A 26,266-nucleotide genomic window follows, 5' to 3' on the forward strand; every position below is an offset into this window, starting at 1 on the left:
TTTAGGTTCAGGGCACGGTCTCACAGTTCATGGGTTCAAGCCCCACGTCAGGCTCCATGCTGACAGTGTGGAGCCTGCTTGGGATTCTCTGTCTCTCTCCCTCTCTATCCCTCCCCTGCCCTCTGTCTCTTGCTTAAAATAAATAAATAAACTTTAAAAAATAAAATAAAAATTCCTTTACAAATGGAGTTTCTATTTCAACTGGATTCATTTTAAAATATGTTAAGTATCGTTCACTGTAAACAATCAAGTTAAATGACAAACTCTTATTTTCTGATTTTTAAAGACTGTGTAACATCGTCCTTTATCCCTGTCAAGCCTTTCGATGTGACGGCTCAACCAGAACCCACGGTGGAGGTGGAAGAATTTGTTTACGACTCAACAAAGTATTGTCGTCCTTATAGAGTATACAAAAATCAAATTTACATTTACCCCAAGCACCTCAAGTATGATAGCCAGAAATGTTTCAACAAGGTACAATATACTTCCAAGATGTTATGCTCTCTCTGCACCCTATTGAGACCATATTAAGAGGGTTTTTTGAAAGTTCAAGTACAAATTATCATAGGTCAATATTTTGGAATAAAATCCATTTGCAGAAAATGCTTCATAAGGGACAGTGATGAGTTTCACCTTAAAGGTGCTTAAGGACGCACCGTATTATAACATATTAATAATCCTTTCTAAAATCAGCCCTAAATTATTTTGTTCTAGACTTCTTTTATTTTCAGTTTCTTAAGATACTCCGAAAATAGCACACCTGCCTCCTTTTGATATGATTTTTTTCTTCCTTTTAAATAATATCTCCAAATCCTTCTGCTATTTCTGAGCACTGTGGATAATGTCACAAGAAAGTGTCGGGTATTATACATTTTTCAGATTTAATTAGAAGCTACTTATTTTAGACGTTTGGATTGTTTTTTTGGTGTTATTTAACAGGAAATTACAATTTCCATTTTCCCTCTCTGTAATTTTAGGCTCGAAACATAACCGTGTGCGTTGAATTCAGAAACTCTGACGAAGAAGGTGCCAAGCCCGTGAAGGTGAGCCAAGTCTTCACGGGGACCCAGCATCCAGGGGGAGGGCAGGTGCCCAGGTTCTTTTTGCCACCAAGGAGCTTTTTATCTGAATGTGATTGAAAGAGCAGCAATTTGGGGCACCTGGGTGGCTCAGTCGGTTAAGCGTCTGGCTTTGGCTCAGGTCTCGATCTCACGGTTGATTGGTTTGAGCCCTGCGTCCAGCTCTGCGTTGGTATTGCAGGGCCTGCTTGGGATTCTCTCTCTCTCTCTCTCTCTCTCTCTCTCTCTAGACTCTTCTCAAAATAAATAAATAAACTTTAAAGAAAAGAAAAAAGAAAGAGGAGCAATTCAATACATCTGTTTTAGATTTCCTAAAATGTACCTGATCTAATAGCCATCATTAACTGCATCTACTGGAAAGGCCGGACTTGTAGCCTTGCTTAGCTTTTCACGATATGGGAAAAAGGAAACCATTCTAGTGTTGACTAAATGCAAAGATTCCCCTTTAGAAGACTGCCCTCTTCAGAGATTAGCCCGCCTCTCAATTCCGCATCCTTGACTTCAAATGCCACATCCCAGCGGGCCCTCATGCGGCCTGTATGGCAGGGCTGCTGTGTAGGAGTTTGATGGCTGGTGCAGCGGGCCTGTGGGATGCCCACATCCAGGGAAGGAAAGTGTGGCCCAGCGACTGAGGAGCTGGGAAATGGCTCTGGAAAGTCGGTCCCTGCAGTTGATCGCATGATTTAATAAGATCCATCAGACCACATGGTTTATACAAACTGCATACTGCAACTGGATGTCATTTTTCAAAGTTCACATTTGATGTAGACTGTTTTTCTGTAAGGGACTTCAAACAACAAAGATCAACCCATAAAAAGAGAGGATAATTCTGTTCGGTGGGCCTGTGGCCAGATCTTCCCAGTTTCTAGGAGTCAGAGGAATGAAATAGGGACAAAGCGAATTCCTAATTCACCCCTGCAATTATCTGAGATAATCTCTTACAGCACTCTGTCAGGTACCAATCCTGTTCTCAGTACCGAGGAGGTTTGCAGCATTATTCAGAAGAAGAAGAGTCAATGTAGCGGAGAAAGAGTTCTTTAAAATAGTCTTGAGCCTCCATCGGTATCTGTAGGTTCCAAGTTCCGCAGTAACATTAGTGAGCATCAGGAGAGACAAACTAAGCAAAATGGAATTTTCAAGCAAGCAAAGGCAACGGCCAGATGGCAAGCACAGCAGGCCTGCTAGTGCAGTGTTGAAGGGGAAAATTCTAGCAATGGCAGGTGTGTGGGTCTCCTGTTTCATTGTGTTCTAAAGGATCACGCAGAGGGGCGCCTGGGTGGTGCAGTCGGTAAAGCGTCCGACTTCAGCCAGGTCACGATCTCGCGGTCCGTGAGTTCGAGCCCCGAGTCGGGCTCTGGGCTGATGGCTTAGAGCCTGGAGCCTGTTTCCGATTCTGTGTCTCCCTGTCTCTCTGCCCCTCCCCCGTTCATGCTCTGTCTCTCTCTGTCCCAAAAATAAATAAACGTTGAAAAAAAAAATTTTTTTTTAAATAAAAAAAAAAAAAAGGATCACACAGAGATCAGCAGGCTGCAGAAGAGGGACCCTGATCCTTGGGCGAAGGGAGCTTTTAAGCTAGCTGCCTAGGAAGTGCCATATGACATCCCCTGGCTGGGAGAGAATAGTAACGCAATATGGTGGAGACTGGAACCAGCCCTATCCTTCCACCTCAGAATTCTTGGTTGCGAGCTGGCATGTCAGGGACTGGGGTCCAGCCAGACCTACGGTCACCGGGGACTCACTACTTTGGACTCTAAACGAGAGCTGGGTACCGTGGGACCCTTCCGAAAGCCATCCTGCAGGAATCAGAATGGAACAAATTAGCTCTTATCTCCTGGGTAATCAAAAGTTAGGTAATGAACTGATTCAGGTAGTCAGCATTGATGTAATGGCTGCATGATGAATTAAAGCCTTCACATTTTCCTCAGCAGCACCCTGGTATCATAAATACAAGGTGAAAGAAGTTCAAGGTTAATTAGATGTCAGCTAAGCCTGGCAAGGTGTCACAAAATTCGTCTTTGTTCCAGGATTGGTAACTGAAGGGTTGTGACATTTGTGTGTGTGTGCTCGGGGTTAATTTCAGACACTCATAACTATTCACCTCATAACTTTTTAAACAGTGTATTTATGGAAAACCTGGAGGGCCTCTCTTCACCTCAGCTGCCCACACAGCAGTTCTGCACCATTCCCAGAATCCGGATTTCTCTGACGAGGTAAGGCCCAGGCCTCCACAGCCCCCAGCAGCTCCTCACAGGATGGGTGAGTGGGTCAGGAAACTCACGAAGATAAACACTCTCTGGACCACGTCTCAGACTGAGAGCCTGCCTTGACTGTGGTTTGCTTCACTGAGATTTAGAAATTGTATTCACTGACAGTCGTTCAGGGAGTTATGTTGCAAATTCAGACATGTCCGCGTAGGATTGCCCTTTGAAAATGCGATATTTTATGGCATCGTTCTTTTTCAGTGAGAACATTTTTTTTTCTTTTATCTCACTGGTCAGTGTAATCAAGATTGTGTTCGATAGCTTTACCAATCAATAGCTGCATTTCGGGTCATAATGGAAAGAATGTAGGAATAGACAGGTGTGTGAGCCGACACTTGCTGCTGACCTATGTGAACCCAAGTGATCTTGGATCCCCTCGGCTCTAAATGCAGCATAGAACAAGACCTGCCCTGGCCAACTCCTAAGCCTCTCTCTCTTATTATGTGCCAGGCCTCATGCCATACTCCTTATTTGCATCGTCCCAATCCCCAGAGCGTCCTCCAGAGAACCAGAGCGGGTAGGGGGAGATCGATGTGTACAGATGGGTAGATTTATTATACGGGATTGACTCACGTTGTTCTGGAGATGAGAAGTCTCATGATGCTCCGTCTGCAAGGCTGAGACCTTGGAAGAGCCAGCGGTAGTGTCCGAAGGCCTGAGAGCCAGAGAGCCTCTGATGTAGATCCCAGTCCAAGTCTGATGGCCTGAGACGAAGGGCACCAAGAGCAGAGAAAATCAGTGTTCTAGTTCAAGCAGTCAGGCAGAGAGGGAATTCATCCTTCTTCTGCCATTGTGTTCTATTTGGCCCTCATCAGATTGGATGACGAAAACCCGCACTAGGGAGGGCCATCTGCTTTGCAGTCCTCCATTCAAATGCTCCATTCTTCCAGAAACACCCTCACTCGCAGGCACACCCAGACATGATGTCCCAACAGCTGTCTGGGCATTCTGCATCCCAGTCAAGTTGACATAAAATTAACCTTCACACCTTCCTACTTTGAGGATAAGGACCCTGGGGCTCAGAGAAGTAACTTGGCCAAGGGCACACCACTAATAAGTGATCATCAGAGTTCAAACCAGGGCATGTGACTCTGGGGCCTGAAGCTTCGCCACTCTGCTCTAAGACATGTAAAAGCACTAAGTGAGGGGTGTCTGGGTGGCTCAGTTGCTTAAGCGTCCGACTCTTGATTTTGACTCAGGTCATGATCTCACAGTTTGTGGAATTGAGCCCCACGCTGGGCTCTGGGCTGACAGCGCAGAGCCTGCTTGAGATTCTCTCTCTCTCCCTCTTTCACTGCTCCTTCTCCACGGGTGGTCTCTCTCTCTCAAAATAAATCAATAAACTTTAAAAAATAGATAAAACTAATCAGGCCAGTGATAAATTACTACACACAGGTCAGCTTGTGTTATAAAGAGACTCAGATAAACAAACTTTGATTAAATTTAATTTCTGACTGCAAAGCAAAGGTGTAATGCAACCTGCTGATTCAGTGTCTGGGTTTAAAAATATCACATCTTTTATGAGTTTCCTATTGCTTCTATATAGTAAATCACCACATTTAGTGGCATAGAATAACCCATGTTCCAGTTCTGGAGGTTGTAACTCTGAAATGGGTCCCACGGGGCTGAAATCAAGGTGTCAGCAGGCCTGCAATCCTTCTGCAGGTTTTAGGGATGACTCCTTGACTCACCTTTCCCGACTTCTAGAGGTTTCTGCAGGCCTTGGCTGGTGACTCTCCGGCAGATGTTTCGTCACTCTGACTTCTTCTTCCCTACTCGTATCTCTGACTCCAACTTCCCTCCAATAAGGACTTTGTGATTACATTGGGCCCACGTGGTACTCCAACGCAACCTTTCCATTTTAAAATCCTTAATTTCATCCCTTTCGAAAATCCCGTTTAGTGTGTCTACAGATTCTGGATATCAGAGCAGGGAGGACATATTTGGGGGGAGCTGCTATTCTCCCTTCCACACCTTAGTCCACATCAGTCATTTTTAAACTAATTAAGGAACCTCAGTGAGACCACAGACCTCCCTTCACCTTATCTCCTTCCTCCACATCCATTTAATGCACTTAAACTTTTTTCCCTATAGATTCAAGACAGAAGTGAAAAAAATTTAAGGTAAAGGGCTATTACCACATTACAGAATATTTATTTTATTGGCTGACCCCTTGGAAAAATCCATCTGAAAGATGCATTCTCTGTAGACATCTAAGATTTTTTTTAAGGATGTTCTCACTGTCAACACTGGCTTTTAATCTCTCTTGCTCTCATGTGCTTCCCGGAATTCTTGTAAAAGCCATGAACTTTTCCACAGGAGAACACGTATATAATGAACAGCCTAGTGAACTGCGCAGTGCCGACTCAAACCTAAAGTTACATTCATTGCAAAAATTGATAGAAATTCTTTCAAGGCATTGTTCTCAGTATAACGTAAATATTTGCAGTATTTGAGTGAAGGATGTTTACATTAATAGTTAATTGGAATTCTTGAGAACCTACTACGTTCCCATATGCCCTTTATGTTGTCTTAAAAAAAAAAGAAAGAAAATTTCTTCTTGGCACGTAACTAATTATTGTATGCTCTTCAACGTACATTGGCTTTTGTTACCAGGTTAGCACAGGGGCATATAAAGAATGTGTAAGCTTGTAAACCATTCTAATTCCGACGCTCTCAAATTTTACCATTCATCAGAATCACCTGGAAGGCCGGTTACAACACAGATCACTGTAACCCACTCCAGATATTTGGATTCCATATGTCTGGGCCGGGGCCTGAGAAGTTGCAAGATACTTGTTAGAACAGGTTTCTAGATGATGTTGATGCTGCTGTTTGAGGGATACCATTTTCAAAACCAGTTTAGTAAATCCTTTCCTGAACAATGTGAAAACATATTAGCTACATAGGTAGATGCACAGAGAGTGTAATAAATGAGCCGGCAGATAATCTGCATGGCTTTCTATCACCTTATTGCTTGACTATTCTGGAAACTACCTAGTTGCTGATACTGAGTTGAATGTAGCTTAACACGCGTGAGATCCTGGGATTCCAGCCTTAAGTAGTTATCGAAACACATGATTTCTCGTCCAGACGATCTTATTGCTAATTAGACCATACTCCTCGTGAGTCAAACCCCTGTAACATCTCTCGACTGGGTGCCTACATGTGCATCGTCCTACTTCACAAGGCTTTGGGAGAAATTAAATGACAATGTATGTGGCAGAGATTTGGAAACTGAAAGGCACTATAAAATATAGAGGGTGTCAAAACATTTCCTTTTAAGAACATGGGGTATTCTCCTAAGTACTTTTTTAACATATATCAACTTTATGTTTTATATTTATTCAGAAGCATTCTTTATGTAGCTACAGAATGACATCTTCACAAAACAGCTCATTACTTAGTCACCATGATAACACATTTCGTAAGTGTTTTCTTCGTTAGGTTCAAAAAGGGATAGATTCTGTGCTTAAGTTACGTCATTTCCTACTGCCACGTTTCTCAGCAGCGTACCTATGAATCGCCTGGGGATCTTATTAAAATGCAGATTCTGATTCCACGTGTCTGGGGTAGTGTCCGAGACTGTGCATTTCTAATGAGCCCCCAAGTGATGCTCATTGGTCCAGGCACACAATCTGCGAGGCAAGGGCTCAGGTCACCCAGTGTATGTGCCTTGCCGATAGGTCCTCAATCTGTGCCTTTTGTGTGTGTGTGTGTGTGTGTGTGTGTGTGTGTGTGTGTTTAATCCATTCTCTACTGGCTAAATTATCCAATGAGAAATACTATGGCTTCCAAATTATCATCATCACCACAGTAAAGAAGTAAAAATATCAGCCTCTTAACACATGACTGCTAGCAGGATAGATATTCATTGAGAGTCAAATCAATGTTTCTACCACGAAGTAGGAAACACGGACCTCAGTTTCAGTAAAAGAATTTTTAAAAGGTCAAGGTGCCTATGCTGTGTCTTTCCCTGACCCCAGGCAAATTAGTTTAATCTCAGTCCAGCTATGATCTCTTTCATTGCAGGTGAAAATCGAGCTCCCAACACAGCTCCATGAGAAACACCATATTTTGTTTTCTTTTTATCACGTCACTTGTGACATAAATGCCAAGGCTAACGCCAAGAAAAAGGAGACTCTGGAAACATCAGGTACTGACGGGCAGCATTCCGAGACAGCTTCACATGGGGTCTGTGGGACTTGCATTGGGGAGTATTTTAAAGCTATGATTTATTAAAATTTTTAGTGAAGTTTTATATTCATAAGTGACTCATAACTTTGTTTTTGGTCCTCACCACGGAGGTTTGTACTCAGAAGTTTTCTCTTTGTTCTTCCTCTGCACAGTTGGGTATGCTTGGCTTCCGCTGATGAGACATGATCAGATCGCTTCTCAAGAGTACAATATCCCAATAGCAACAAGCCTGCCTCCTAATTATTTAAGCGTTCAAGATTCTGCGAGTGGGAAGGTATTGAGTGATGTATAATGTAAGGGAAAAAAGAAATACATGAGCTACATGGCACAAGGTTATCTTCTGTCTGCCGTTTAATTTAACCCAAAGGCCACGGTGTACATATCCATCATAGTGATGAGTCATGTACCCCACAATATCTCAAGCGTCTTGTTTAGTTTCTGGCCAGGAGAAATGATCTATTAGAATGACTCGCTGATAATGGTCTCACTCCCCAATATTGCCAACTATATTCACATCTTTTCTTTCCCATCCCTAGAGTCATGGAAGATGATGTCATGGGTCAGGACAGCCAATTAACATAAGCTAAATAACCTGTTTAGTTTCTTTTCTCAAGTTGCCGCAGCGACAGTAACGCGCCCTTTTTTCCAGCATGGCGGGAGTGACATTAAGTGGGTCGACGGTGGAAAGCCACTCTTCAGAGTGTCAACATTTGTGGTGTCCACAGTGAATACTCAGGTGAGCGTGTTGTCCTTAAATGTCAGCATCAGCCCCAACACGTGCAATCAGCGGGGGGCTCCTGTATTCATGGAAGGGGACTCCCCATGTCACATGCTGTCAGGGAGCAGGTGACTGAAAACTGCCAAGGCAGAATGTCTGCAGCATAATTTTATGCCTCTCCGAGGAGAAAGAGAATGTCCCAACCCTCCAGAACCAGGGACTAGAGTATCGGAGGTGTCTTTGTCAGGTTGATGCCCACCCCCCTCCTGGAAATATGGTTTGCTTCCGCAGACAACACCCACGTGTTAAAAATGGCGAAGGTTAAAATGCAAGAATTTGGATCTTTACCTCAAAACTAAGTCTGACTCCCAGGGCCTATCCAGTGCTCCGAATGCCAAGGCATCCGCTCCAAATGCAGAATTGCGTCTGAGGGCCTCCTCGGCCAAATTCGGCCTCAGTGACCCTGCACAGGCCACCCCACCCTTGCAGTCAGTGTTTTTGTCATCAGGAGAATGGTGACGATAAAATCTACCTAAGGTTTGGGGAAGGATCGAAACGAGAAACCACGTGTGAAAATATCTCAGGAACTTCAAAATGCTCTCCAAGTGTAATTACAGTCATTGCTAAATTACCACAGGCTCGCCCCTTCCTATTTTACTACACTATATGGACTTTTATGATGACGAATTATAAATTACAAAGCAGATTCTTACAAGCATATAGACTACGGATTTCTCCGTGAGTTGCTAATCACTTGGTTGCTAAGAAAAATGAAACAATCCGGGGATTACACACATAATGGACCAGAATTTCCCTCGGTGACCTCTGGTTCCTCAAGCCAGATTTAGCCCTCTTGCCCAGTCCTCTACCCAAACTCTTCAAACCCGTTTGCTCTCTGATGCCACCCCCCCCTGGGGCAAGTCCCACACAACGGTCCTTCCCCACCCAATCCTGCCTTTCTGTACCTCAGAATACCAGTGTCTCTTCCGGCTGCTTTCCTCCCTGCAGCCCAGGTGTCTGTCTGACTCACCACCACTCACCTTTCTCTTACCGCCCCTTCCACCGCCCACGTACGCGTTGCCCTGTGGGGGATACATTCATCTTTCCTCAAGCACAGGACTTACCTCAGTGATCAACCGCCCAGGCCCTCTCTTGCACGGTGTCTCCCATCTGCCTAGCGTCCCGTTTGACACTCAGCCCTCCTGGCCAGGAAGGCCGTCTCTCCTTCTCTTCCTCCCCTCCCCACATGGGCCTGGTCAGCGCTTGCCCATCCTTCAGACCCAGACTCAAATGTCACTTTCTCAAAGAAGCCCCTCCCATTCCCGGATCCCTCAGACAGGCCCCGCCATCTTGTCATACACCCATATGGCACCCTGCTTGCCTGTGAAGCACTTACCTCACTGTGACCAAGTAGCTATGTGTTGAAATTGTGGTATGGTGCCAGTCTCCCTGGCGTAATGGAAGGGACTGGGTTTTCCTGGCCCTCCACTCTGTCCTCCGCACCTGCCAAGGGCCTGGCACAGAGTCAGCTTGCAGTAAGTGATTGTCCAATAGATGAATAAATGAAGTGAAACTGAAAGTGTCACACACACACACACACACACACACACGCACACCAGAGGGAAACCCAAGTCACAGATGCGCTTCTAGAATCGACAGATTCCAGAGAAACATCCAGCATGTGTATCTTCACTAAAATTCTGTGTCTCGCTTTCTGACTGTATAACTCTGACCTCAGCTCAGAACTTAGAGAATCTCCAAGCTGCCACCTTCTTCAGGAAATAGCATGAAAGGATGTATTAGTTTGCTGTGGCTGCGGTAACAAAACACCACAGACTGGGCAGCCTAAGCCACAGAAATTTATGTTCTCATGGTTCTGGAGGCTGGAAGTCCAGTATCAAGGTGTCAGCAAGGTTTGTTTCTTCTGAGGCCTCTCTGCTTGGTGCATAGGTGGTCACCTTCTTGCTGGGTCCCCTCGTGGTCTTTCCCTCTGTGCCAACACACATCTGGTGTCTGTCTCTGGGTCCAAATCTCCTCTTTTATAGAGACATCAATCATACTGGATTAGGTCCACCCTAACTGCCTCATTTTAAAATTTATAATTGTCTCTCTAAAGAGCTTATCTTTAAATATGGTTACATTCTGGGGCGCCTGGGTGGCTCAGTCAGTTAAGCATCTGACTTCAGCTCAGGTCATGATCTCACAGTTTGTGAGTTCAAGCCCCGCATCGGGCTCTGTGCTAACAGTTCGGAGCCTAGAACCTGCTTCGGATCCTGTGTCTCCCTCTCTCTCTGTCCCTCCCCAGCTCACGTTCTGTCTCTCTCTGTCTCAGAAATAAAAATTAAAAACAATTTAAATATAGCTACATTCTGAGTTAGTGGAAGTTAGGACTTCAATGTATGGATTGTGGGAGAACATAATTCCCCCCATAACAAAGGGTCCGAGTCATTTTTATCTCATCAGGTTAGTGTGAACTTCCTCATTTTTTATTAGCTCAGACATTTTAAGCCTGCAAATGTCCCTCTGCATCTTAAGAGTACATCCTCTCTTGTGTGTTAAGAAATATGTAAGAAAACTATCTAGAAGTCTGTGGAAAAACCAGGAAGATGCAAGAAGACAATTTAAAAAAGGGGCACCTGGGTGGCTCAGTTGGTTAAGCATCCGACTTCCACTCAGCTCATGATCTCACGGTTCATGAGTTCGAGCCCCGCATTGGGCTCTGTGCTGACAGCTCAGAGCCTGGAACCTGCTTTGGATTCTCTGTCTCCCTCTCTCTGCTCTCTCTCCCTCTCTCTCTCTCTCTCCTCAAAAATAAACAAAAACAGGGGCGCCTGGGTGGCGCAGTCGGTTAAGCGTCCGACTTCAGCCAGGTCACGATCTCATGGTCCGTGAGTTCGAGCCCCGCGTCAGGCTCTGGGCTGATGGCTCAGAGCCTGGAGCCTGGAGCCTGTTTCCGATTCTGTGTCTCCCTCTCTCTCTGCCCCTCCCCCGTTCATGCTCTGTCTCTCTCTGTCCCAAAAATAAATAAATGTTGAAAAAAAAATTTAAAAAAAATAAACAAAAACATTTAAAAATTAAAATGAAATTAAATTAAATGATGAGGGGAACAGAGCCAAGGAAAGTGCTTCTCCAGTCACTGTCCTGTGGCTGAGAAGGAAAACATACCTATGAGGAAGAAATAAGAGAGAAAGCAGGCTTGGTGGTCCAGGCAGAGCCTTCAGTGTGCCAGAATGTCTAGCGGAAACGGAAGCGTTCATTCTCAATCCTTGATAAAGCACCTGCTCATTGATGCGTCGGTTCTACAGAAATACTCGCACTGCCCGTCGCCATGATTGCGTCACCGGAAATAAACGCTTTCTTTCCTGTTTCAGGATCCCCACGTGAACGCGTTTTTCCGACAGTGCCAAAAAAGGGAGAAAGATATGTCTCAGTCGCCTACCTCGAATTTCATCCGCTCTTGTAAGGTAACAGTGGCCTGCAAACAGTTTCAGTGTCTCCAAGGTAGAAATGGGGGAAAGGGGTCTTTACGGTTTCCAGCGAGTAGCAAACTAAGAGGTTACTGCCCTTGAAGATTTTTAGATGCCTTATCAATTTCAGAGAGTAAATGGTTATGTCTCAGTGCCTAGTTTTTGTGTGTTGCTTAAAAAACTAGCAGAGATCAGGGGTTTTTTCCAAAAGAAAAATGGTTGAAAATCAGAATCAGTTGATTTTAAATTAAGTAATTATATAAAGTGCCCTGGCAACATCACCCCCATGCCTGTGTGCCCTTGCCAAATGCAATGAAGAATAAAGCCAAAGGAAGGTGAGCTACAGCGTTCATATTTGAGTTCTAAAAAACATCAGCAGAATGTGCCTTAAAATTCATCGGTGCCTTTTTTTTTTCCTACCAATTTACTACAGAACTTACTGAATGTGGAAAAGATTCACACAATCATGAGTTTTCTGCCTATAATCTTGAATCAGCTGTTCAAGGTGCTGGTACAGAACGAGGAAGATGAAATAAGCACAGCCGTGACCAGGTATGTATCACACGGTCTCGGGAGAAGAGATCTTACAGTCCATGGTTGCACCAAACTGATTGCAAGAGAATGACCACTACTCGCATGTGCCTGCGTTTCGTTTGAACACAGATCTCAAATCTTAAGTATTTATCACTCTTGACTTCTTGCTTTCAAGTCATTTGTTAGTATCATTTGGATAAAGTTTTAGACCTCTTTTTTTTTTACTCTTTCTTCTGTTTTATCATTAAGCTTTTTATTTAGAGATAATTAGAGATTTGCATTCCGTCATAAGAAATAATGCAGAGAGACCCCATGTTCCCTTTACCCAGTTTACCAATGGCAACATCTTGCAAAACTGTAACACAGTATCACCACCAGGATATTGACATTGGTGGAATGAGGATACAGAACAATTTCCATCACCCGGGGAATCCCTCATGTTGCCTTTTTATAGCCACAGTTACTTCCATCACATCACATCACATCCCCACCCCTATCCTTGGTAACTACTAATCTGTTAAAATTTTAGATAGATAGATAGACAGATAGATAGATAGATAGATAGATAGATTTGAAGGAGAGCTGGGGATTTTTCCAGTTTTTCGTAGATTCTAGGTGAACACAAGATTTTATTTTTCAGATTAATAGCCAATGCAATTGCTGGGTCATATGATAATTGCATGTGTAGCTTTTAAGAAAACACTGAATTGTTTTCCGGAGTAGCTGTACCATTTTGCATTCACCCTAGACTTTTTTAAAAATTTTTCTTAAATTGTTCTCACTTTAAATTTGTCTATGCTACATTCTTCCAACATTACTAATCTGTCTAATGACTCTGACAATCATAATTTCCTCTCTATAAAGATACCGTTTTAAGTTAGTTAAAGGATCATATATTTCTAATGTTCAGTGTTTTAAAAATATTAATCACAGAATTCTAGGAAGAAAAATTGCTGTTAACATTGAAATGTGTCCAGAACTTTCCTAACTCATAAGCATATTATTAACCTCTTCCAGAATGAGGGTCTTTAGCCTCATTTTTATTTTTTAATTTACATATTTAAATGCATGTATGTATTTGTACTAATGTATTAAATATGTATGTACATATTTAATATGTATTAATATGTATAATATGTGTAAATATGTATGTACATATTTAATATGTACATATTTAAATGTATGTATACAAATATACAGTGTCATATTGGTTTCGGGAGTAGAACCAGGTGACTCATCACTTACATATGACACCCAGTGCTCATCCCAACAAGTGCCCTCCTTAATGCCCATCCCCCATTTAACCCATCCCCCCACCCCACTCCCCTCCAGCAACCCTGTTTGTTCTCTGTACTTAAGAGTCCCTTATGGTTTGCCTCCCTCTCTGTTTTTATCTTCACTTTCATTTTTTTTTAATTTTTTTTTTTTTACATTTTATTTATTTTTGATAGAGACAGAGCACAAGTGGGGGAGGGGCAGAGAGAAAGGGAGACACAGAATCCAAAGCAGGCTTCAGGCTCCGAGCCGTCAGCACAGAGCCTGACACGGGGCTCGAACTCACAAACCGTGAGATCATGACCTGAGCTGAAGTCGGACGCTCAACTGACTAAGCCACCCAGGCGTTCCTCTTCATTTTCATTTTTAAAGTAGAGCCCTGAAGCTCTGAAAAATTAATGCCTAATCGTTCCATGAGAGCCAGTTCTGGACCCAGATTAAAAGTTCCCAACTGTACCTTCAGTTGAGGCTCTTTCCAGTATGAATATATGGGTCTTTGTTGACAAGACTCCTCAATATTTCGGTGTATAGATCTGTTGAAAATCTGAGACATTCTAAAACATCAGTCACAGCCATAGAGCAACTGGAGGTATGCATGTGAAAACAATCAGCCCACACCACTGCTCCTATTAGAAACTCAGCAGCTAAGGAGGGAAATAAAAAACAAAACCCTGAATCTTAACCTCATCGCTTTCCGCAAAAACGTGTGTAGCACCTCTGTGTTGAAAGGAAAGGTCCTCTTAAATGGACTATGATAATCAACTGGAAGTTAAACGTCTTGAGTTTTAATCAGGTACTAAAACTGATCCCTTTTCCAAGAAGGCAGTGTCTTCAAACGGGCAAGCCGTAGAAGTCTCCAGTGGGACATTGCAGCCGTAAGATACTACTTCTATCTTAGTGTTTCGAGATTTCAGGGTTGGAAATAGTTAATAGATAATAGGGATATTAAATATCCCGTATTGGGAGATGAGAGGAGGTATCTGAAATTGGTCCATGCGTTCATTCAGTATCTATTAAATACCCAGTTTATGGAACATACCAGTGACAACCCAAGTGGTATTTTCCCGCTTTCTCCAGAAAGGCCACTGAAGTTTTGTTTTTCCAGGGTTCTGACCGACATCGTGGCCAAGTGCCATGAGGAACAGCTGGACCACTCCATCCAGTCGTACATTAAGGTATGAAATCGACACTTGAACGCTGGGCATATCCCCTTGTGCTGTGTGGTTTGTCTCATTTCCTGTCTGCAACAAGTGGGAAGTTTCTCCCTTTAGCTGGATGGGGCTTCCCCTCAGTAATATCAAGCATTCCCCTTAGCTACTTAGAACCCCATCTCTTCGCATTGATAACCCAGATGTGCTCTTTAGCTATATAAATAACATGTACCTGTGCAAATGAAGATTTATACGGGGAGGAAGAGCAAAGAAAGAGAAGAGAAAATGAAAAAGTATTGCCCTTTTGAAGTCAACATTACAAATAAATGCAATTCCTGTGTATATTTAAGGAATATTTTTCCTGTTGGCTTGTTGAATGCTCTGTGTTTCTTCTGTAATGTTTTCTTAGCTCTTTTTATTGTTTTCTCAGGCATTATTTCATTTTCCCAGTTACTGTATATTTGTACCTGCTTCTGGTATGTTAAGTCCTTTATCCTCGGGCATGATCCACTAGCCCATTCTGTCATTGTGCACTGCTTCCTCCAGCCCTCCTTCGCCAAGTGTTCACTCGGACATGTTCATATTCTCATTTCCCGTTGGCCTGTGACTTAATGCCAGTGAACTTGTGATGATGTTTGCACATTAGAGTTCCTGCCTCAATGTCATCTTCTTGAATGAAAAGAAAGAATCCATCCAGACATGAATAAGAGTGCCTCATATTGCTTTCTAATGCGTAAAGGAGCTAAATTTCTATTTTTTTAATGCATACGATTAAATCTTTTTGAGACACAGACCTTTTTTAATTAAAAGAATTTATTCCATTAATATATACAAATGGACATATACTTATATAATTTAGGTGTCTAGAAAGGTGACTAGAGAAGAATTGGGGGGAAGGGCGGTTGTGCTAGAAATGTGTAAAAGACAAAAACAGAACTTCCCGTGAAATTTCATTCTGGAGGGAACCCCTCTGTGATACCATCGGTGAGGAATTTGTTCATGGCGGTTTTAGATCTGCATATTTTCTACCTGCCAGAAATGTTAGATAATCTCCCCAAATACCTAAGTATGAACTTGCTCCCTTCCTTACAATAGTCCATATGCCAAAAATAGTCAGCCACTTCACAGTTATTTCCCTGTTGTATAATTTTGCCCAATAATATGTACATTTCAGTTGTGGAAAGCCAGTTCGACCTACAAATTCTTTTTTTAGTTTGTTCTCTGAGACAGAATCATAGTGTACTTTGAGCAGGTATTGATGAATTTACGTTCAACAGAATCGTCTACAGGACTTTCACTCTCTCAGTGCTTACCCTGAGTTTTCCATTTCAATCTCCAAAGGGGCTAAGAAGAAAACAGTTCCCCAGTCCTTATTACACAAAGGCATCTCCATTTCAACACAAGTATTTGCCTTGTTCCAATGGGATCATTGCAAATTACATTAAGAACCCATGATGTTGTGACTATTTTTGTGACGGCCAAGGCAAGTCCCTTATAAGTCAGCTCTCAGACTCATTCTGTGATGCTCTCGGAAAGCTATATGGGAAGGCATCCTGATATGGTCTTTATTTTTGACCAGGCTGTTTGAAATCTCCTGATGAGACCATTTGATTTTGTAATACAGGAGACTGCATACTTAGTTTGCTTTGAAGTGGTTGAAATTCAGGAATATACCTAAGTAGAATTCCAAGCTGATAACAATTCCTAAAGATATTTTATAAAATACTTTCACATATCTACAGCGAGCACACCCTAATAAATAGTATCAACAGTAATTTTACTCTAGAAAGAACACTAAACTAGCAAGTGGGAAATTAGATTCTAGTCGAGGTTAAATAGTTAACTAGAGCAATCAGCCTCGCTTGACCTCATTTTTACTCCTGTGAAGTGAGAAGGATGAACCAGATGAACATCCAGCTCTATGATTCTGTTATTGGACTCCTATTGCAATACATGGTTGACTGTCTGACCTTGACCGAGGAGTCTCATTTTTTTTTTTTATCCTCGGTGGGAAAAAAGAATTTCTTAACATGCAGATAGATATTAAGCCCCATACCTAGGTGCATAACGAAAACTGATGGGCCGATGCCAATATATGCTTTTATATCTTGAAAGATGTGCTATTCAATGGAACTTGTGTATATTCAGAAGCAAACTAAACACCATTTCAAGTTCAGTGGTGCTAAATGCTGCTAACTCACCCCATCTACAATATCCAAAATGCACACACATACACCATGTCTTTTTCAAAGATGGGTGTCTAAAGCCAATCTAATTAAATGCCATGGGTTATGGCACTGACATGTTCCAGCCAAAATTTTAAAATAAGAATATCCCAGGGCTAGTTGTAATGCTGTTGAGGCCAAATAACAGGGCATAGGACCAGGTAGTTGGGAATGATATTACCCTCACATGAGTGGTAATTCATGAGGAAAAAAAAAATCATACTACTCTGGATTTTAGCTAGTTCCATGCATCTCTTAGCTTTGTCTTTCTCCTCTGGGATGAGCTCGGAGAAGTCAGCCTCCATCAGGGCCACTTAGGTGACAATGAGCTGTGAAGTTCAGAGAAATAATGATAGATCCAAATGTGAATGTTCCTTTGCTTTGAGTTTCTTGCCTGCCTCCACTCTTGACGATAGTGAAGGCTGAGTGGTGAATATTATGAAGAAATGACCTTCCTTGAGGCTAACCCTACTCATAAGTAAAATGTTACAATTCAGTGATGAGCATTTTATATTTAAAATATGTGCATAAATTGGTACTGATACCCTTAAAATATATGAAGGGATCCTGAAAACTAAAAACCATCTCATGCGCTCAGAAGTGCATACCAAAACCAGTCTTTTGAGAGAAAAAAAGTAAGCAACATTTGTTATCCTACTGATGGCCGATGTTCATGAACCCTTTGATAGCTGTGTCTGAGCGTGACATGATAGAACCTGGGCGTGTGGGGAGCTCACGTACTGGCCTCTGGAAGGCACCTGCTTCCCCACTTGGCTATTTGAGTGGGTGCTCTACCCTTTCAGGATGAAGAAATGCTACCATGCCACCTGTTACCAGTGGAAGGAAGGAGAAGGGGAAATGTGTCCTAAGTAGGTGGGTCAAAGCCCTCCGTGTTTCCTTGAACCTGCTAAATTGCTCTCTGACTCTTTCTTTTGATTTCTACACAAAGAGTTTCAAGGAGAGCTTAGGTGAGCCAAGCCCTACCTGTGCAAAGCCCTAAATAGGAACAGTTGTATGCTCCTCTTATCATTAGGCCTTCATTTATTTCATGACAAAATCTGGCATGAACAGATAATTTTGAGATATGAGTTATTCGTGTAACATAACTGTGGAAACTCCGGTTTTCTGTTTTGTTTTGTTTTTTAAGTCTTTAACTTTTTTCCCTTTTTGGATTTTCTTCAGTTCGTGTTCAAGACCAGGGCATGCAAGGAGAGAACTATACATGAGGAGCTGGCTAAAAATGTGACTGGTCTTTTGAAATCCAATGACACCCCAACAGTAAAGCATGTGCTCAAGGTAAAGAATTTAAATGAAATTAAATTTAACATTTAACAATAAATGTTGTCAAGTTTCACTGTTAGCACCAGGGCTGGCTTGTTCCCACTCCCGGAAGGTGATGGGACTCATCGATTTTCATAGGTCATTTCTCTTAGAGTTTCTAGCATAAACGCCATATTGAAACCGCCCCATATAAAAAAATTAAGCACAAGAGATCTGTGTCAAAAGAACAGAGCTAGAATAGGCCCAAGTTAAGTCCTTTGGCCTAAAGACAAAAACGAATGACCGTTAATAATCCGAAACACTCAAAAATGCTAACTGTAGCAAAAATAAAGTTTGTTGGGTTTTTAGGGATAGTAAGAGGAAATGTACCAACAGAAGGGTTAATGCTGTCCTAATGAATACACTGACAACAGACAGGAAGCGGACAGAGCCACCACTGTTTGACCCTAGAATGTTGAAAAACACATGCATTCATGGTACATAAAGAAGAGATGGTGTGGGGCGCCTGGGTGGCTCAGTCAGTTGAACACCCAACTCTTGGTTGTGGCTCAGGTCGTCATCTCGCAGTTCGTGAGTTTAAGTCCTGCTGGCAGTTCAGAGCCTGCTTGGGATTCTCTCTCTCTCTCTCTCTCTCTCTGTGCCCCTCCCCTGCTCATGTTGTCTCTCTCTCTGTATCAAAATAAATAAATAAACTTTTTTAAAAAAGCAAAAAGAAAAGACGGCGAGAAGCTTATAAAGAGACAACTCTACATTATTATAGAAGCATGGATTTAGTCCCCAGCTAAATTAATTCTCTTTCATGGCTTGACAGATGGATGATTGATCAGCAAGTAGCTGGAAAGAGAAGGTGGGATCAATAAACCTCAACATGAGTTCCCTAAACTCAAATTATTCGAGGCCAAGCAGTTTGTTTAAATTAGTCTTATGAGTATATTCATTCTGTTTACGCAACAAAACTGCTCCGAGTGCCCCACCCCCACAGGACAGGCGCCAGCCTTAGCATTGGGCAGACATCAGAGGATAGAATAAAGACCTCTGCCCTTGGGAAGCTTGCATTCTGCTGGGGGATGAAAATGAGCAACTACAGACATCAGAACCAAAATAATTAAATTGTGTGTTAGAAGGTGAGAAGTGGTATGGGGGGAAAAAAATATCCAGCAGGTAAGGGGAATTGGGAACGCTGGGGCTACAGAGTGAGGTTGGCAGTTTAAATAGAATGGTGAGGCTAGAACTAATGGAGAAGGTGATACTTGAGCAAAAAGTGCAAAGGAAGTTGGGGAACTGGCCACGTGGGTGCTTGGAGAACAGTAAAGGTAGAGGGGACTCCTGTATAAAATCGCAAGGCAGCAGCCTGCCTGGTGTTCCAGAAGGATGGCAGAGAGGCCAGTGTGGCTGGAGCCAAGTCAGTGAAGAAGAAAGGAGGAGGGCGGGAGTGGGGAGCAGTGGTTGGCAGGTAGCCTAAGGCCTTGCAGGCTACTGCAAGGGCTTTGGCTCCCACTCGGCAAATTTGAGAGCCCTTAGAGGGTTGTGAGCAGGGGAGTGATGCAAGCTGACCTGAGTTTAAAGGGGCACCCTGATGGCTGTGTAAAGAGAGAATCCACTCTAGCAGGGGTGGAGTGAGGGTGGTATCAGGGTGCTCGGGGTGGCGGGGGGGAGAGGTGCCTGCCAGAGAAGCAGGGTTCTGTAGGGAGAGTCCACGCTCAGTTAAAAGACAAGGTCAAGGGAATGTTCGGAGAAATTACATCTTCAGGAGATTTTGGTGATGTTGGGCCATGCCTTCCAGAAGGTGTGTCGGGAGATAAGAAGCAGTGGGATGTAAGAATGCAAAAAGGAATAGGTGGTACCTACAGAGAATAGAGGGCAAGAAGGCGAGACTTCTGTTATCAGACAGAAACTGAGACCAAAGGCCCAATTCCATTAGTCCTGGTGGCCTCAAGGTAAACAGCAGAGGCAGACGAGACTGCTAAGGGGTAGAGCTTGATAGGCCTCAGCTGCCTTAAGAGGCAAATGTAGGGACACTCGGCATATCGTTAAAAATATCATTTTGGACACAATGGGGAAAGGGAATGTTAACAGTGTGCCTTGTATTGTTTTTTCTGACAACATGAATTCCATTTCCAATATCAAGTTTACTAAGAAACGACCCCTTTGTAAATCGAGAGCTGCCTTGTTCGAACACAGACCTCCTTTGTCCCTCATCTCAGTCAGATGTCTAGAGTCAGGACCGTGGACTCAGAAGCTCTTAGCAGTGTTGTGTGTACCAGCCTAAAGTGGATCTAATTCACATGCTCCTCGATGGTAGACCAGAGAAGTAAATTGGGGTTGTGTGTGTGATGGACTTCCAGCTAAATGAGTCAACATAGATGGACCTCAGGACAGGATTTCTTGAATGAAAAAAGTAATCATCGGACAATACGCACCAGATGATTCCGTTTATGTGGAGTTCAGCGGCAGGCAAAAACTAAATTGTGCTTCAGTGTATACCATTGGTAGCAAAACTTTGAAGTAAAGCAAGGGAATAATTAGCACAGAATTCAAAATTGTTATCGGTGGTGGATAAAATGGAAGGGGAAAAGGACCAGGGAGGTATAGTCTTTAAACTGTACATACACAACATACACTTTTTGTATCTGGGGTAAGTATGACCCTTAGACCCGAGAAAGGGGGACCTTCATCCTAGGACATGTTTTGGTCTTCTCCAGCTGCACCCCTCCCCAGAGGAAGAGGTGGGAGAGGAGCTAAGAGAAATGCCCACTGGGAGACCCTACCTCCCCTTCTGGACCAAAAGGATTCCCAGGAGCCTCCCACCTTAAGGGCTTATCAGCTTAATCTTAGGCCCGCTGAGGGCCTCTTTCCTAAGTCCACCCTTCAGAGGGGAGATCTTGATGCCTGAGGGAAACTAGACCTACGAAGGGAGCAGTTTGAAGTGGGAGAGAGTTCGTGGACAGCAGTCTCTTATGCAGGCTTGACAGTCCCATGTGGGCAGGTGGTCCGTCCCGGTATGGGATAGAACCTTGCGCAAGAAGAGGGGTTAGGCCAAGGACCTGCTCTGTCTGTGCCCCCACATTCTGGCCCAGCGCTCCAAGTTGACGTGAAGTTCTATTTGACCTGAAGTTAGGGGAATCAAACACACTTAATTTAACACTTTGTTAGCTTGACTTCAAACTTTTAGATGTTTAGCCATGTGGCCTTCATCTTTACTTTTGCCTCTGGCCCTGGAAATGCTAAGGAGAGGCCCACGTTGATATATTTTAATATAAAACGTTTTGTTTAGTTTTGCGTAACTGAAACAAATAGAACACTCCATGAATAAATATTTCATGAGATTGCTGTCTAATCAGCCGCATCGAGTAAACCAGTATCTTGTTTTAGTTTCATTCTTTAAGATGATTAAGCTGCTGAAATGTCTGGCATTTACTTTCACCACTGGAATTTTGATAACGATCGTCCTAACCTAATGGAGATATTTTATTGTTCTGATTCATTTCGTTTCAAAGAACACATTTTAAAATAAAGACTTTACGACATTACGTGTTTTAAAGGACAAAATCATTGTTATTTTACTATCACGTAATAAATGTCTTGCTGTCTTTTCTTTTCCTAACAGCATTCTTGGTTCTTCTTTGCAATTATCCTCAAATCAATGGCACAGCACTTGATTGACACAAATAAAATTCAGGTAAGCACATAGGTAATGCAACACAGTCCAACAATTGTGCTGATGAATACGCCCTCGTTAGTTCCATTTTTATTTGCTTTGTGAACCTTAGCGATCTGTGTCCGTTGCTTTTTAAGTGGGAGAAACGATTGTGTGCGTCAGTACAGGTCCTTCAGAAGCAGATGCCAGGACAGAATTAGAGGTGCAAAAGGATAGGAAGGAAGACCAAGACCAGGAAGATCTGACACCTGTGGAAGGAGAAGGAAGGAAAGAGGGTTGGCCAGAAAGAGCTCGGCAGTGAGAAGTTTTTAGCTGGGCCAATGGGCATTCTGAGAGCGGAGAATGTTCATTAGAAGAGTCCTGCGTGGGGCAGATGGTCTGCTTGTGGTATCTCTGCAAGCTCAGTTATGAACTTGGAGAGCCTTGGGAGACCATGGGTTTGGCATGAGCGCTTGGCGTTCTTCCCGGTAGATTTTGTCTCGAAAGAACATCTGAGCTGTGCTCATCCATGGCTGCCATAGTCCATGGTTTGTATCATGCATAGCGCATGCTCCTGAATCTGCCCTTCTGCTGTTCCCATGGGCCTCGCTTCCTGAAAGGAAGTTTACAAGAGGGAGGCTAGTGGGATCACCGGAAGCTCCTGTTATGGCAGTATGTCTCAGGGCGCCACATGATTCTCATCATCTCCATCCTCTCCGTGTCCATCTTTGGTTCCCCTCACCCTCAGCCAGCAGCTCTGAAGGTCTTGGTGGCTTATCTGTGGTGTGACCCAAGCCCTCATTCAGACTGGTCCAGAGCGGTCTCAGCCTCTGGTCATCATACTCTACACAGATCATTCATAGTTATAATTGGGTAAGAGGACCAAGAAGCACTCAAGTGGATTGATCTCCTGAGTTCCACACAGATTTCTCTGTACTCTCACAGTAGGTAAACCACCCCCCTTCTGCCACCAAGAGAATAAATCAGAATATTGCTTGGGGTGGAGCTGGCAGTGAATAGTGATATTGTCTTTGTTTACACTCTTGGTCAGGAAGGGGCAGTGTTGGGGGTTTCCACTTGGCCTTTTACCACGGGCCAAGCATCCAGTGTGAGGTCAGTCCAAATGCCAATTATGTCAATACCAATTATACATTTGCACCAGGTAAATGTATAAATGACTGTCAGGTGGATCTTTGAAACCAGTGGATCCACATTAGCAGAATTTTAGCCTGGACCCTTTTATTGATTCCTTTTAAGTCCCCACTGTAACAAGGGTGGGCGTGATGATTCTTTTGGCCTTCAGATACCAATATCAGCTCAGATCTTGTATTAAATAGTGCTTGAAATACATGAGTTTTCCCCTCCCCCTAGTGCAGTCACCTGAGTCCAAGGCTGTGGAGCCCTTTGTAGGAGGGCTGACAGAATCATTAAAGTATATGCTTAACTGCAGTATTGCAGGGGGCTTTTTGTAGAGACCCTGTCTCCCCTTCGATCAGTGTGTACCAGATCTGAAAACTGACTCAGGTCTAGAGGCAGAGAAAGGAATCGCAAATATTTTTTGGAGCAAACATTGTCATCTTCTGAGATGAGAAGCTGCCTTTTTGGCAGATTAAGTATTGCCATCATTGGTTACTGTTTTTCCCAGAGGGACTCCAATATTTTTAACTAGCTCTACAACTACCTGAGGGTCAAGCCCCCTTGGCTGCTCTCCAGCCTTCCTACCTGTTACCATAATTGCGGCCTCCTGGCTCCTGGAGGTTAAGTACAATCTCCTGGCCTCTGTTATTTGGGGGACCATCATCACCATGACTGTTAGTGAGCCAACACTGTGACTGCCTGTCTCATCTACAGACGGGAGACCGCTGAACTTCTTAGAGATGTCAGTCCCACCTTTTTGATGGCTTTGGTGTGAATGATGTGACTTGTGGACGTTCCTGTAGAACTTGATCCTCCAGTGGATCTTCTGGTCTCTACCTGTCCATTCTTACGTATCCATTTTCCTCTGTCTCTTTATTCTTTCTTCTGTCATCTGCCAGGACACCTCAAGTATTCTCATTTTCATGCTGCTTAGAATGTGCCGTCACCAGGATGCTAAGAGCCATCCTGACAATGAGTGGTCCACCCAAAGGTATCACTTCACTCAAGTCCTGATAAAATGTCAATGAATTTTAACTTATTCACTCTTCCTTCTGGCCCCCTTGGGGACCAGAGGAACTCCTGTGGCTCCTGCTTGGTACATGCCAACTAACTCTTCCAGCTTCTTAGGGTATACTCTCTTTCATACCTTATTAGGCCCAGCAAGTTCATAGCTGGGTTACGCTAGGACAATTCACCTGGGAGAAATGCAATCTCTAAATCGGGGGAAGTAGGGCACTTGTACCAAGGCTGAGGGTTTAGGAAAGTGTGCGTAGCCACCTGTCCTTGGGCCGTCCACCCAGATCCATGCTTCCAGACTCCAGGTCTCTCCAACCATGGCTTGACCTAAGCATAGCAGATCGGCCTTGGCTGGACACTTAATCGTCTCCAGAGCTTCCTAACTTACCTCTTAGATCATCTATTTGGTTTTCAGCTGTGTCTGCTCTCCCTCTTCCAGTGATGAAAACCTCCTGTCTGGAAGGAAGAGAAAATCTAATGTCGAGATAAGAATTATTCATATGTCTCTGTTACTGAGCTGTGTTGGGAGTTAGGAAACCTCTCCACTCCAGTCCTTGCCCCATCACTAACAGGGTAGATGATAAAAAAGACACTTAGCATCTCAGAGCATATTTTCTCACCTGTGAGAAGAACGGATTAGACTAAAACCCTTTCATTCCCACCAGTATTTATCTGCTCAGATAGGTCACAGATGCCCTTATGAACAGTTAAAAATAAAGGACCTCATCATGGACGATGCCCTCGTGTCTAACCGTTTATCTTCGCTGATTCAGGTTTCTTTTTCATTGTCACCTTCAGGGGCTACCCCACCCTCCAGTGTCCTCTCAAGGGCCCATCACCTTCAAGTTCTCTTTTTTTTTTTTTTAATTTTTTTTAATGTTTATTTATTTTTGAGAGACACATAGAGACAAAGCATGAGCAGGGGAGGGACGCAGACACACACACACACACACACACACACACACACACACACACACACACAGGATCTGAAGCAGGCTCCAGGCTCTGAGCTGTCAGCACAGAGCCCAGCATGAGGCCTGAACTCATGAGCTGTGAGATCATGATCTGAGCTGAAGTTGGATCTTTAACCAGCTGAGCCACCCAGGCGCCCTGCATCACCTTTGAGTTTTCTAACCATCTCCATTCATCACAGGCCTGATACCATCATTTCATTCAAAAGCATCCACAATGCACACCTCTTACGCTTTTTGTGTTGTCTTTTCTTTCTTTCTTTTTTTTTTTTTAATTGTGAAATGAATGGCTTCCCCCACCATTAAGACAGTTTTTGTCATCACGGAGTGTGGGAGATTTGAGGAAGTCAGGAGAGGCATCTGGTTTGGTGCCCTGAGAGGCAGACAGCACCTCCACATGTGGTCTTGACAAAGGTGAGTTCGTGTTCACTAGGAACTTATGGATGCCTTCTCTGCACTGATCTCTACTGGCAAGAGGTTCATGGTACTGGCTGACCTTTTGTTTCCCACCAGCCTCCTTTTCCTAAAAAATTGCCAAGAGCCTGAACTTCAGCCTGTGCATTCTATGCCTGCCCCTGGTGACATATGCCATACGATAGATAGCCCAGACTCTCCAATGTGTTCTGGCTCTTTGGCTTACAACCAGACTGTGCTATTCCTTTGCCTCTTTTCTCCCCCTATTCTGAGACATAAATCCACGATTCCCGGTGCAGACACTCTCCCATTTCAATTGAGCCTTTGGGATATACTTCTGGAGAACAATTGAAAACACTACTCACGTATTTACCTGTCAGAACTTCTTTGGGTTAAGAGTGGGAGTAGGCCACAAGGAGTTAGAGAAGTAGACAAAAAGAGGGAAGAACCGAGGAAATATCAAAGCCCAAGGTGTTAGCACATGTGCTGTGAAGAAAATGTTGGTGCTGATGTATATAATGCATCTTAGAGGATTAACAAAAGGAAAAGAGGAAATCTACAGATGTGCTTTGATTATTTAAAAAGAATGTTGTTTTCATGTAGGTGAATTGTTTATTTCCCAAGGTATATGGAGCAGAATGAAAAACTTCCCACGTGATTAAATAATTTATGTTTATTTGTTGTTAATGTAATTTGATTTCCACAGTAAGCGTTAAATATACATAGAGGGTAACCATACTATCCCAAAATATCTATATAGCCGTGTCCTGGTAAATGGATTTAAAAATAATCCAGTGCACATAAGCACTTAAGAACTTGGTCTTAGAAAGAAAGAAAAGAAGAAAGGAAGAGGGAGGGAAGGAGGGAGGGAGGAGGAAGGAAGGAAGGGAGGGAGGGAAGGA

The 26,266-nt window shown here is 43.4% G+C and overlaps 1 protein-coding gene across 6 annotated transcripts in view; it reads left to right on the forward strand.

The window, feature by feature from the left end:
* DOCK10 (dedicator of cytokinesis 10) overlaps positions 1 to 26,266 on the forward strand; it is a 272,061-nt gene that overhangs the window by 189,958 nt on the left and 55,837 nt on the right. For all 6 annotated transcript variants that reach the window (XM_047873141.1, XM_047873140.1, XM_047873137.1 and 3 more), the window contains exons 17-27: positions 287 to 474; positions 978 to 1,043; positions 3,197 to 3,289; positions 7,373 to 7,496; positions 7,690 to 7,811; positions 8,187 to 8,273; positions 11,627 to 11,719; positions 12,156 to 12,274; positions 14,637 to 14,706; positions 18,090 to 18,203; positions 21,796 to 21,867. In XM_047873141.1, the coding sequence (XP_047729097.1) occupies positions 287 to 474; positions 978 to 1,043; positions 3,197 to 3,289; positions 7,373 to 7,496; positions 7,690 to 7,811; positions 8,187 to 8,273; positions 11,627 to 11,719; positions 12,156 to 12,274; positions 14,637 to 14,706; positions 18,090 to 18,203; positions 21,796 to 21,867 (1,148 nt within the window). The remainder of the gene's footprint in view (positions 1 to 286; positions 475 to 977; positions 1,044 to 3,196; positions 3,290 to 7,372; positions 7,497 to 7,689; positions 7,812 to 8,186; positions 8,274 to 11,626; positions 11,720 to 12,155; positions 12,275 to 14,636; positions 14,707 to 18,089; positions 18,204 to 21,795; positions 21,868 to 26,266) is intronic.

Source organism: Prionailurus viverrinus, chromosome C1 (assembly GCF_022837055.1).
Source record: "Prionailurus viverrinus isolate Anna chromosome C1, UM_Priviv_1.0, whole genome shotgun sequence".
In the NCBI taxonomy this organism is placed as follows: Eukaryota; Metazoa; Chordata; class Mammalia; order Carnivora; family Felidae; genus Prionailurus; species Prionailurus viverrinus.